Source organism: Triplophysa dalaica, chromosome 22 (assembly GCF_015846415.1).
Source record: "Triplophysa dalaica isolate WHDGS20190420 chromosome 22, ASM1584641v1, whole genome shotgun sequence".
Taxonomy (NCBI): domain Eukaryota; kingdom Metazoa; phylum Chordata; class Actinopteri; order Cypriniformes; family Nemacheilidae; genus Triplophysa; species Triplophysa dalaica.
This window is the reverse complement of record NC_079563.1, coordinates 926074-938665: the sequence shown is the minus strand read 5'-3', so window position 1 is coordinate 938665 and position 12592 is coordinate 926074. Positions and strand designations below refer to the sequence as shown.

Below are 12592 nucleotides of genomic sequence, written 5' to 3'. Positions count from 1 at the left end.
AAAGAAATTACAACATTCAAACCACTCAAAACTCCTCTCAGAGGATGCAGACTTTATTCGGTTTCCTTTGGTTATTTCTTTAACAAAATTATTGAAATGGCTTCGTCTTGATTTGAAAATGTCAAGTCACATGTTAAATACTACACTGATACATTTACTTGAGTTAATTTGTAATTAATTGTGCTGTGGATTTGAGAAATTTGAAATTTTCCCATTAGAAAAAAAATATGTACACTACTATACCTTAACAGATTTATATAGAATGTCAATTGAAATGTATTTTATGCGAAAGCAGCAAAAGAAAACATTTCACAGTAAAAAATGCATCTAAATATACTTTACAAGGGCATATACATTAATATGATCTAAATGGATTATGAGGGAATCACTCCTGTTGCCAGCAGAATTATTAACACAATAATTGCAAGCACTACCACACCTATTATAATCATCATCTTAGTGTTTTTCCACCACATCTTTCTGGCAACACGTGATGACGTCCTTTGAAATGAGTCAGCCTAAACAAAGGCAGATAATTACAGAAATAAAACATTATGTCGAAGTAAAACTTTGCTGAGCATAATTTGCCATTAATCTTATGAACTGCCAACCTATCAAGAACATTAAAGTTCTACTTAAATTTTCAAAGGTAAAAATTACCAAGATATTTTGAATGTTGGTGTTTGTTTTTAAGAAAAGAACAGCACATCGAGTTGGTCTTACCGTGGCTTGAAGATCATCTGTTTTGCCGATCAGGTCATCTAACCTTTCTCCTCGCTCCAGAACTTTGTTGATGTTGTCTTTGAGAATCACTTTAACATCATTAACTTGATCCTGAACTTGATTGAGTTTTGTAGGTGCTGGTTCAGTCTTGTAGTCAGCCTACGTGATATTGTAAACAGAGAACTTTTGGGCACAACTTAACAATACATTTAACATTACCACTTGAAATGTATCATTCCTTATCTAATTGCAAACTAAATGTACTTAATCCATAATGAGGAGGTAGTCGTCCTGAACCTAGCCCATATTATGTACATGTAGTTATCTGTATTTGTTGGGTAAGTACACCGTAATTAGGCTACACTGCAACCCATTAACTATGTACACAACTATAGAGCAGGGTCAGAGATGTTTCAATGGGTAATATTTCTGTTTTATATATATATATATATATATATATATATATGAAGGGTTAGGATCCAAAATGAGTTCGGTTACAAAATGAGATGAGTCATTTAAGTTATAATGGCTTAAATCAAAACAAATCAAATGAAGTTTAAATGTTGCACAATAAAAACAACATGAATTTTGAGTTATCTCGTTTGTGAACTAAACTCTTCATTTATACTATATGTATATATACACACACTTTTGCCTCATTTGCCACCTCTTCCTTGGAAGCCATGGACTTCCTGACTAACAATCATATGCAGCCGAGTCCAAAGATCTAGATAAAGCAATACAGCTTTAGTAGATAATGTGTCATGACCTGTGGAAAACATTTTATCGTGTCTGTTGTGTCTTTGTTGTTACACGACTTAATGTAGCCTATACCTTTGAAAACTAATATTTTAACATCCCGACAGGTTGGTCCAACCTTTGAACAAATAAACATTTAAATAAACACTACCAAACAGCCAAAACTTTCCTGTACTTACCATACTGGTGCTGTTAAATACGTTCCTGGGTTCAAGAATTGACCTCTTGTTGTAAGTTTACACCAGGATTAGAACCATTGCTTAAAAATAAAGTTAGAAAACGCAACTTCTCCTTCTTGTTAGCTAAAGGCACTAAGAAACAGGATGGAACATTGCAGAACTCATTTGCAAACAGACCTTCCCCTCCCAGTCAGGTTGCTCATTAACCACATCCTAAGAGAACAATAATTCCTATTGGCTCTTTAGGAGTCTCTAACATTGGCCCAACCCACCATCTGCTTTGCAAAGACTTGATGTAAGGCAGATCTCTGCTAATATAGACTACAATGCTCAAAGAACAATGTTTATTTTATCTGGCTTGCTAACAAAGGTAGAGCAGAGCTGGGATAATATACTACCTGTTGTTCTGAAGGTGTCAAACAGCTGGGTAAAGTTACAGCTTTAAAAAGGATTTGGACAAAGGGTTTCACATCAGCAGTTTTATTATGAAGCTATCTGACAACATCCATTTTTAGAATTGTACTATCCATTTTGAACTGCAGTTATATGTTTCTGCTGGACACTACAAGTAGACTACTGCAGTTTATGTAATATTCCATTCAATAAAGGATTAATGTTTGCACGAATAAAGATGACGTTCAACTATTCCTTTTAGTTCAGAAACCCTTAATTATTGAGCTCACCCGACGTGTATATGAATCATGAACAGGAGATTCTATGGGCTATATTTGACACCAGTGACAAAATATCAATATAAAATGTAAACATGCCATTTGTTCTATATAATCATAAATGCACAAACAGAAATATGTAATAATATTATTAATATTTTTTTATGTAGATTAGATTAACGCAAGACTAGGGAAATCTGTGTTTTGTCCCATCTAGCGGACGCGTAAAAACTACAGTTCCCATCATGAAACAACACCGTAATTTCCGGTGCCACGAAGGCACATTGTTGACTTTGAACGCCCGACTTCTCCTATGAGTTGTAAGCAGTGGGTTTCTGTAGTATTCATAAAAAAATACATTCCTAAATACAGTGATTTGTTTCCATTCACAACAAATCCTTATCATGAAAAACTACTCTGGCTGTCCAGAGCGTCGCCGTCTACGTGCTTCACCATCACATTGACAACTAACGCAGCCTATATTATTGAAACATTGGCATATTTCAACGCGATATATTTATATTATTTAATTTGGGTACTTTTTAAAATATTTAGCGCTGCACGTCACAATAGGTTCTTTACAAAAAAACATTTATTTTATGCCTCTACTGGCCATTTCTAAAACGGCAACCATAACTACTTCCTAGGCTTTCTCATTCATCTTACAGCTGGCATAAAAGTGAAAACAGTAATCTAAGGCCACGCCCATAAAGTTCTTTGCACTTCAGCCATAAGAACCATAGTTGGTTGCATTTGAAGTAGTTTTGTTCACTTTGCGTTCATTATGAATCCAAATGGCTGTAATAAATCAGGAAAAACTTTCCTATTCACATCTGAGTCTGTTGGAGAAGGGCATTCAGGTGAGTAAATGTAAAACATTGCTTTAATTGCTATAGGTTAATAGATAAAATTGTCACTGGAAGTGTTGTCATCGTGTTGGTAATGTGGATATTTATTCAAATGCAATTTATTTGACCAACTGTCATAATAATGAGAAAACAAGTTTTGGGAATTTGTCAAGAACTTGTAAACATTTTATTAGGCAAATATCATATTGAAACAACTAAATAGTCTTTATTCACACATATTAACAAAAAACTACAATCACTGTTTATGTTATTGACTGTAATTAGGCATCTAAACAAAAACAATTATAATGCGCTTAAAGGTGAATTTGAAAATTCATAGCAACAATTATTGTATTTTAGCATCAGAAATATGCTACTACTATGACTAAAGAGCGTACACTACCTGGGGCTCGTTTCAATAAGGAGGCTCAACCAACTCTAGGTTAAACCTTGAACTCAGAGTTGATTTCAATCCAGATTCTCAAATCTCTAGAACTGAGAAACTTTGAGTTTTTGGTTTCAGAACAGCTGATTTGAATTAGTTCAATTTACTCTGGGTAGGCTTACACTGGGTTAAGCGCGTGCACCACGACCATAAAAAGCCATCATCAATGGATCTCCGATATTACGATTCACCATGGCAACGGCACAAAAAAAAGAAACATTGCGGCAGAAAGCACTTGAGAGTAACACACTTTCCGATTTGCATACAGTGGATTTACTGATGTGCTGGAAATGACTTAAGTATAAATTGATAAATAGTTGAATGTACCAATAAACAAATAAATGAAATATTAAATAAATGATACAACAGAAATAAGACTGAAATTCATAAAAAATTGTATGTTCTCACGTGCCATGAGTGCTCTATTTACGCAAATGACACATTATGGTGTATAGAACGAACACCTTTAGGGCGTCAGACTCTCGTGTAAAGTAAGACTGATCGCCGGTTCGAACCCCTTTCTAAGCAGATTTGAGTTGGAATGGCTGCACAACAAAATTAATTGTTCAATACCGTTATTGCAGGGGGGCACGGTGGCTCGGTGGCTTAGTGGTTAGCACGTTCGCCTCACACCTCCAGGGTTGGGGGTACGATTCCCGCTTCCGACTTGTGTGTGTGTGGAGTTTGCATTGTCTCCCCGTGCCTCGGGGGTTTCCTCCGGGTACTCCGGTTTCCTCCCCTGGTCCAAAGACATGCATGGTAGGTTCATTGGCATCTCTGGAAAAAATTGTCCGTAGGGTGTGAGTGCGTGACTGAATGAGTGAGTGTGTGTGCCCTGTGATGGGTTGGCACTCCATCCAGGGTGTATCCTGCCTTGATGCCCTATGACTCCTGAGATAGGCGCAGGCTCCCCGTGACCCGAGGTAGTTCGGATAAGCGGTAGAAAATGGAATGGAATGGAATTACCGCTATCGCTTAATTTCTGCATGTATGTCTGTATTTATTAATTTCTTTATTCATGCACTTTTTTTATACACTTTATTAAGTAATTTATCATTGTCCAGAGAAAATTATGCTCTGATGTAATACTGTACATGTACAGTGGCTGATGTTATTGATGTAAGGAAGGATGAGATATATTTTGATATATCTAAATTCCTGTAAAGAAAAATAGTACCTTTTTAATAAAAATGTACAGGGAAATGACAAAATTCCACCAGAGTCCTAAATTGTTCTCCTGAAATCAAAGTGCATCCCTATAAATTAATTCACCCTCTTCATGAAACCTCTATAAAAGCACACATGACATATACTGTAAGTCACTGAGATGGTATCTATGTGATCAAAATTTGTCATGAATGATTGTATTAATGAATGAATGAATGAATGAATGAGGTGGAAAGAGATGGATATAAACTCTGGGTTTACCCAAGAAAAACTACTCCCGACCAGGTTGGGTTCAAAGAGTAAGTTACTATGGTTACTGACTCTGAGCATAAGTGACCTCTCCTTTAAGTTACCCCGCTTTCTCAGGTTTGACATAACTCACATTCTGAAGCGAAAAACACAGAGTTTCCCTCATTTCAGGGTTAAAATACTAAGAGTTTTCACTAAACCTCATTTCTGAAATGGGCCCCTGGTGGATTAACCATTACAGAATCATAAATTATAAATCCGGTAATCACCAGTACTGTTAGTTTAGGGCAGCTGTGCCACTAACTTAACATTGGGTGGTGGTGGACTAATACATGTGTTAAGCACTGTATAATGCTAAACAGTTTTATTAGACATGTCTACACATGCTCCTATAGCTAGTTGCATTGATAATAAACGAATCACCTTCATATAACAACGTTGTTTTCATTACAACAGATAAAATGTGCGATCAGATCAGCGATGCGGTTCTGGATGCTTACCTGGCAAAAGACCCTGACTCCAAAGTAGCTTGTGGTAATCACATGTTGGAAATGTTAGAAAACTAAATTGTTTTGATTTACAGAACCTATCTCTGAGATATATATTAACATGTAATAATGGTGTTTCATTTTTGCATTCATTTAACACTATTTGAAACAGAGTGTGTGTCCAAGACTGGTATGATCCTTTTGTGTGGTGAGGTGACATCAAAGGCCGTAGTGGACCTACAGAAAGTGGTCAGAGACACTATCAAGAGTATTGGATATGATGACTCATCCAAGGGTAACAACTATCTTTACCTGTCATATTATACCTATGTCAGCGATTTTTAAGTCATATAGAGCCTTTTGTCACTCTTTAGCTACTTAATTTACTACGAAAAGGGTATAACTGATTAAATAAACACAATGGACCCTCTTTATTTTATGTACTTTCTCCAGGTTTTGACTACAAGACCTGCAATGTGCTTGTCTCACTGCAGCCACAGTGTGTGGAAATCAGTGACTGTGTGTTTGAAGGCAGAGATACAGAAGATATTGGTGCTGGTGATCAGGTCACTATATTGTGTTTTACATTTTATTTCAAACTTATTTTATTGTTTAAATAGATTCTTTTATCAGTTTTAATTCGATGAAGTGTGGTATGATGTATTATGCTTTATACTTATTTCTTCACTTTGTTTTCTGGACATATTCACTACATTTTTTGTTGAATTTTTGCTTTTGTTATTGTTGAATATTGTTTTTATTGATGCTTTTGGCAATAATCATATCAAAGCACTCCTTAATTTGTTTAAGTACAGTATTCATTTTGATCCTCTTACTTTTCAAAATGTTTCTCCATTTAGAAACATGTAGGAAAGATTGTTTAATTTGACTTTTCACTATTTTCCAACAGGGTTTAATGTTTGGCTATGCCACCGATGAAACCGAAGAGTGTATGCCTCTCACCATCATGCTAGCACACAAATTAAATGCCAAAATGAAGGAGCTTTCAAAGACTGGAGTTTGTCCATGGATTCTCCCAGATTCAAAGACTCAGGTGAAAGGTTGATGACTAGATGACTAATCATCTAAAATCGTTCTCCAACATCTAGTTATCTCTGTATACAGTGCTGGAAACTAGCCAGATTATGATGTTTTTAATGATTAACAAAGGCACTGCTACTGCATAGGTGACTGTGGAATATCGTGACAATGGGGGTGCCATGGAGCCACTCCGCATTCATACACTGGTCATCTCCGTTCAGCACACACCTGACATCCCGCTGGCTGAAATTCGTCAAAATCTAATGGAAAGAGTTGTGAAGGCAGTCATCCCCGCCAAATACATGGATGACAAGACAGTTTATCACCTTCTGCCTAGTGGAAAGTTCCTTATGGGTGGTCCACAAGTAAGAAAACGGAGAACCTCAGTGTTTTTCTAATTATTAGTGGTGTTTTCTAAGCATCTATATTACTATTGTTTATATACTAAATGCTTTTGTAAAAATCTTATCTATCTACCTAACTAACCAACCAACCCCAAAACAATGGCCTGGCAAATACTCAAAATGTTACATAATTTTCATTAGCTGAATTAGTGAATTCTAATTTTGTCAGGGGGATGCTGGCCTCACAGGAAGAAAGATCATTGTTGACACATATGGTGGATGGGGTGGGCATGGTGGTGGAGCGTTCTCTGGTAAAGATTACTCAAAAGTGGATCGCTCTGGCGCTTATGCTGCCCGCTGGGTGGCCAAATCACTTGTCAAAGCCAAGCTGTGTCGGAGAGTTTTGGTTCAGGTGAGACTTATTGGCTAAATATTATTAAGGCGTATCTTAAATAAACTGTTGGTGTGAGACAAGTAAGACTTGAATGAAGTCATTTCTAGGAGATAAGTGAATCGTAGGCTTTGTTTTTTATTTTAATTAATGCTTATTATGTAACATTTATTGCTTTTTATAGGTCTCATATGCTATTGGTATTAGTCACCCTTTGTCCATGTCTATTTTCCATTATGGGACGACAACGCGAGATGAGGACCAACTTTTAGAGATTGTTAAGAATAATTTTGACCTGAGGCCTGGGGTCATCGTCAAGTAAGTGACATTTTTTATGAAAAGTAAGGCCCATAATTGAAAACACAATTCACTTAAATTAATAATCTGTGAACATTTCTTGGATATGATGAACATAGGTAAAGATATTTGGAAGAATGCTTATAACCAAAAAGATCTTGCTCCCCCCCATTGACTCCCATAATAGAAAAAAAATACTTTATGAATTTTTTTGTTCTGTTGAACACAAAAGAAGATATTTTGAAGAATTAAGGACATCAAACAGTTCTGGGGCACTTTTGATAGAAGTCAATGGGGGACAAAATCTGTCTGGTTTTAAGCATTCTTCCAAATATCTTTCGCTATGTTCATCAGAGCAAAGAAATGGATACAGATTTGGAACAACTCGAAGGTGAGTAAATGATAACAGAATTTTCATTTGTGGGTGAAGTATCCCTTTAGGTAACTGTGATAGTGAACGAAAATGTAAAATATAACACCCTCACACACGCACACAAAAAAACGATGTTACAATGTATTGCTTCATATTACTTTAAATAACATCTTACAGGGAGCTTGATTTGAAGAAACCAATCTATCAGAAGACAGCCTGCTATGGACACTTTGGACGAGAGGAATTTCCTTGGGAAAAGCCAAAAAAACTTAGCTTCTGAAATATTTAATTTATTTATGAATTAAAGCATCAGAATAACCCAAAAATTCCAGATCATAAATTTATAATTCTGTTTATGCTATTACTGCATTGTTTTGTAAATGTATTGATCACTGTAAATGTTGACTGAAAATATTAAAGATATATCACTGGAGACTAATAAAAAATATATTTTTGAGCACCAGTATTCAGTTGTTTCAAAGAAAATATTCAAAATTTACAAGTGAAATTGTATATGCTTTTAACTTGTTTTTTTCTGGAAATATAAGAATGGGGTACAAGAAAGATATTTTCCAATCTTTATTTTCCCTGGATCGTTCTGGGTATACTTGAAAAGGAATATTGCCACAAAGCTGTGCACTTCCAGTCAAGAAGGTGGCGCTGTGTGCAGCGCCCATATTAAATAAACATTGACGAATAAGAAGTGCGTGATGGGGTCACGCATGAAGGTGAGAATATGCCGATTTTTTGTTTATTTATGCAGTTTTATTTAGCTAATAGATTGTGTTTTTTTGTGGTATTTATTTTGCAGACAAAGTTTGAAATAAAACGTGGTTATCAATAAAGAATGAGATCAAATACAACATTTTAATTTCATAGGTGCTTCGGGTGTTCAAAGATCTGCACAAAACACGAAAAGATGTATTTAAAGATGACAATAGAGCTATGACAGGTATCGGGTAATATTAAATTCAACCTCGAGTTTCAGCGCATTTTACTGAGATGCTACATAAACAAAAGAGCTCTTTGTTATCTTAATGTTTATACTATTCACATGTGTTAGTTTGTTTGTAAGAACCCGTATGTGAATAATGATTTTGAAATTATTTCAGTCTTAGTTAATGCCTAACACTTCTTTTGTTGAATGCAAAGCTTCTAGGTTAAAAATAAACGAAGAATTCAAAAGAAACAAAAATGAAACATCAGATGAAAATATTAAAGAGGTATGTCACACGATTATATGTAGCCTAGCTACAGTGGGTTGGATCACAGTGCTACTTACCTTTCGCTGACCTTACCTTTTCCAGATGCTTAAAATGGCCCGATCAGTCGAGACCATCCTTCGTGAAAATGTAATACAAGCAGAGCATGTGGAGGAAAACAAAATATGTAAGTATTTTGTGTGTAAAAGTGTATTTTGTGTTTTAAGTCCTGATTATTGTCTTTGCCTAATGGTTTTTGCTTATATTGTTCTAGTGTTACGGCCACGGAAGAGCCTCCTGCTAGAAAATGTACCTTACTGTGATAACCCACGAAAAACATAACCTGAAAGATTTATATTTATTGAAAGTGACACCAATAAGTTTGTACAGGTCATATTTTATTTTCACAACCTTTTTTAAAGATTTCTGTCCTCTGCAAATATTTCAGAAAGATGTTTTTAATTTTTAATGTTACACCAGCTTGTTATTCAATAAAACAAAACAAAACATACATTTATTTCTCAAAGGCTTGTTCACTGTAAAATTAAATCGAAGGTCTTTGACTTAACGTCCAAAATCATACTATTTTAGATTTTAAATTCCACTGAAGAACACATAGCAAAGTCTAATGTAACTCCATCATGCTCCATAATGGAACCTTCAGCAGCCACACTGTAAATATTTCTTTGGCATGTTCTTTAGCATGTTTAATAAATTATAATTCAAGCTTGTTTGACTCGTTTAATCCTTTGTTTCCTTTTGAATGTCATTAAAGGATGGAATACACTACACGGCTTTTAAAATCTGAACAGATTTTAAAAAAACATGGCCTGCATTCAAAAAACATTTTATCTTAACACTAAGAGCTTTCCTACATAGCAGTAAAAGTTTTGAGATAAGAGTTTCCACTCAAAACCTATTCACATCGTTGCTGAGAGCAACTTTTTGTAAGAAACAGAATGAAATCTTAATCTAAGAAAAAGGGTGGGTTGACCTCATTGTTGTGGATGATGTCAGCAAGCTTACTGACTATGACCACAATTGTTGGCTGATAGAGGATGATCTGTCAGTCATTTACTCATATAATTTACTCGTTTGGTTCCAAAATGAGATAATTTCAAAAATCATGTATTTTTTATTGTGCATTCCAATTAATATAAATCAAACTGCTGTTGGTTTGCTTTGATTAAAGCCATAATAACTTAAAAATACAACTATCACAATAAAAATGATAACATAATAAAATGAATGATTATTTTTTTTTTTTAAAAGGAGTTATTTCATTTTGGAACCAAACTCTTCAAATATTCTAGAATGAGGTCTCATGCTGACATTTAAATTAAGATCCTTAAATAAAAATGTAGTCATTTTCAAAGAAGATATTTTAATATATAATTGTTGTCGTATTCAAATTAGGATTATAAAATAAACACTAAATTACTAATTCAACAAGCGAAGAGGTAATTTACAAAAACAGATAACTATATATTTTTCAATATTCAAGTTTTTGTTGGACATTGCAATTAATATATATTAATTTATAGCCAACAAATACTATAAAACACAATAAACAACATGATTTTTTAACTAATTTTTTAGTTATTTTTTTCAAATATACTGTGTTCATATAAAGTATATGTTCAGCTAATTTAAAGTATTTTGCCTGTCTCATAAACGGCAGATATTACTAGTCTTTTTGGTTAAACTCATTGTCATGAAATCTTTCTAAAATGTTTACATTTCAAGGTAGACTGCCGGTATTACAATTATTTTAGGATTCTTGTAATATGGTTTTAGTGACTTATGAGTCCTCTTCACTACCCCTAATGTCTCACAGGTTAAGGAGCTAGTTTTAATTCTAAAACTCTTTGTGAAATGCTCTTATCACAAAAATGTAGGTGTCCTAAAATTAGGACCAAAAGCCCATTCTTTTTAAGTCTCTCCTAAATCAGCAAGTTATGGATCTTCATTTATCCTTCAGATGTTTGTGAATACAGGCCCAGGTCATCACAAACTGCGTGAAAAAAATCTGCAGACTGAAAACCTGATTAAAGTATTGTATTGTATTCCAAACTTATATGCAGAAACCTCTAGACTGATTTAAACTATTAAGGAGTTTCTATTGTTACAGCTCTTCAGAGTCTCTAATAATGTTGGGTGCAAAAACTACTTATATGTACCAAATAAAACGGAATTACCTCCTTCAAACTAAATTGAGGATGACAGAATACAAACACTAGCAAATTGTCCATGTCCTATAAAATCTTGAATCAATAACCATTGTATATTACCTCTTGGAATACCTCTCTTCTAGTCCATTTTATTTTTTATCATTATATGTATCTGCATGTTTGTCTATTATGCCAAAACCTTATGAGATGCTAAACGGTCTTCGAAAAATAAAATAAAAATCGATTCTATTCCTTGGGAACATAAAAGACTGCTCTTGTATGTTAACAGCGCCACTGTATTGGGGAGGGCAAGAGAGGAAGCAGTATAACAGGATAATTCTGGATTACATTTTTTTTAAGTCTTTAAAATAGCCTAGCACATTAACGGTAACTCACCAGGCATGTGACTTTGGAAAGGCAGTGGAAGAAAACGACATCTTACAAATATTTTTTAAGACAAACACTTCAATCCCAAAATACATTGTTTAACAAGTTTATTTTTTATTCTTACAAAAAATATCATCATGAATTACAAGAAGAAAAGAAACACGTCATTTGTAAAACAAACTATTCTTGCAATCTGGGACGAATCGATGACATTTGCATTCTACGCTCGGGTCTCCGGCTGAAAAAGAAAGAAACGGAATACAAATATTAAGATAGAAACACTTTTGAAAAGCAAAATAGAACATATGTCAGATGGACCCTCATAAAAGAGTGAATAATCTTGCCCCTAGATCAGGGTCAGATGGGTAGTGTGTTTAATCATTGGGTCAATCGAACGTTAACCTTCAAAAAAGTTTTTAACTCATCTATTACCAAGTTAATTTAAGCATAACACCAAATTACAGCCAACTTTTAAAATCTTAGCGTCCCTAACAAGTTTTAATTAAAGATGTAATATCTGCATGTAACAAACCTCATGTGAATGTCTATCTCCATGCTGCCACGCATAGATGAGATGCAAAAGTTCTTCTGCTGGACGTATAAAGACTTTCAGTAAGGGCATTACTGCCCCCTTCTGGTAACACTTTGAACAACATGTACATTTGTTCACAAAGGACATCCGTGCAACAAGACAGTGGGCTAAAGAGTGATCCTATTTTACTTTATCTTTTGCAAGATTCTTGTATTACATTTTCATAAGAATATTATTACATTTAGTCATTAATGCATTCTCAAATAACATGTGATGTAACTGCCGCTGTCCGTGTTTATTTAGTGTGTCATGACATTTTTGGAAT

General features: G+C 34.5%; 3 protein-coding genes across 6 annotated transcripts; 2 read left to right on the top strand and 1 right to left on the bottom strand.

The window, feature by feature from the left end:
- Positions 1-25: 25 nt before the first annotated feature.
- si:ch73-234b20.5 (uncharacterized protein LOC449923 homolog) lies at positions 26-1850 on the bottom strand. Its single transcript, XM_056736660.1, has 3 exons — positions 1662-1850; positions 724-882; positions 26-518 (listed from the first exon to the last, which is right to left on the bottom strand). The coding sequence occupies exons 1-3, from the start codon at positions 1662-1664 to the stop codon at positions 375-377; spliced, it is 306 nt and encodes a 101-aa protein (XP_056592638.1). The 5' UTR covers positions 1665-1850; the 3' UTR covers positions 26-374.
- Positions 1851-3060: 1210 nt separating this feature from the next.
- Positions 3061-8435, top strand: mat2al (methionine adenosyltransferase II, alpha-like). Of its 4 annotated transcripts, XM_056736644.1 has the most exons (10): positions 3084-3192; positions 4210-4384; positions 5498-5575; positions 5702-5824; positions 5983-6095; positions 6440-6583; positions 6717-6935; positions 7144-7326; positions 7490-7623; positions 8153-8435. In XM_056736644.1, the coding sequence occupies exons 2-10, from the start codon at positions 4378-4380 to the stop codon at positions 8253-8255; spliced, it is 1104 nt and encodes a 367-aa protein (XP_056592622.1). In that variant the 5' UTR covers positions 3084-3192; positions 4210-4377; the 3' UTR covers positions 8256-8435. The 4 variants fall into 4 exon arrangements, with proteins under 4 accessions (XP_056592621.1, XP_056592623.1, XP_056592622.1 ...); XM_056736643.1 differs by lacking the exon at positions 4210-4384 and having other exon boundaries at positions 3061-3192; XM_056736646.1 differs by lacking the exon at positions 4210-4384 and having other exon boundaries at positions 3176-3192; positions 5498-5594.
- Positions 8436-8634: 199 nt separating this feature from the next.
- lyrm7 (LYR motif containing 7) lies at positions 8635-9908 on the top strand. The gene is made up of 5 exons (XM_056736992.1): positions 8635-8703; positions 8855-8927; positions 9128-9198; positions 9283-9364; positions 9452-9908. The coding sequence occupies exons 1-5, from the start codon at positions 8686-8688 to the stop codon at positions 9517-9519; spliced, it is 312 nt and encodes a 103-aa protein (XP_056592970.1). The 5' UTR covers positions 8635-8685; the 3' UTR covers positions 9520-9908.
- The last annotated feature ends 2684 nt before the right edge of the window (positions 9909-12592 follow it).

Coding starts and splice junctions, on each gene's coding strand:
- si:ch73-234b20.5 (XM_056736660.1), bottom strand. Junction 519..723: donor CAGATGATCTTCAAGCCACG/GTAAGACCAACT, acceptor GCCTTTGTTTAG/GCTGACTCATTTCAAAGGAC.
- mat2al (XM_056736643.1), top strand. CDS start 3,117: ATGAATCCAAATGGCTGTAATAAATCAGGAAAAACTTTCCTATTCACA. Junction 5,825..5,982: donor ATATGATGACTCATCCAAGG/GTAACAACTATC, acceptor TACTTTCTCCAG/GTTTTGACTACAAGACCTGC. Junction 6,936..7,143: donor TCCTTATGGGTGGTCCACAA/GTAAGAAAACGG, acceptor TAATTTTGTCAG/GGGGATGCTGGCCTCACAGG.
- lyrm7 (XM_056736992.1), top strand. Junction 8,928..9,127: donor TGACAATAGAGCTATGACAG/GTATCGGGTAAT, acceptor TTGAATGCAAAG/CTTCTAGGTTAAAAATAAAC. Junction 9,199..9,282: donor CAGATGAAAATATTAAAGAG/GTATGTCACACG, acceptor TACCTTTTCCAG/ATGCTTAAAATGGCCCGATC.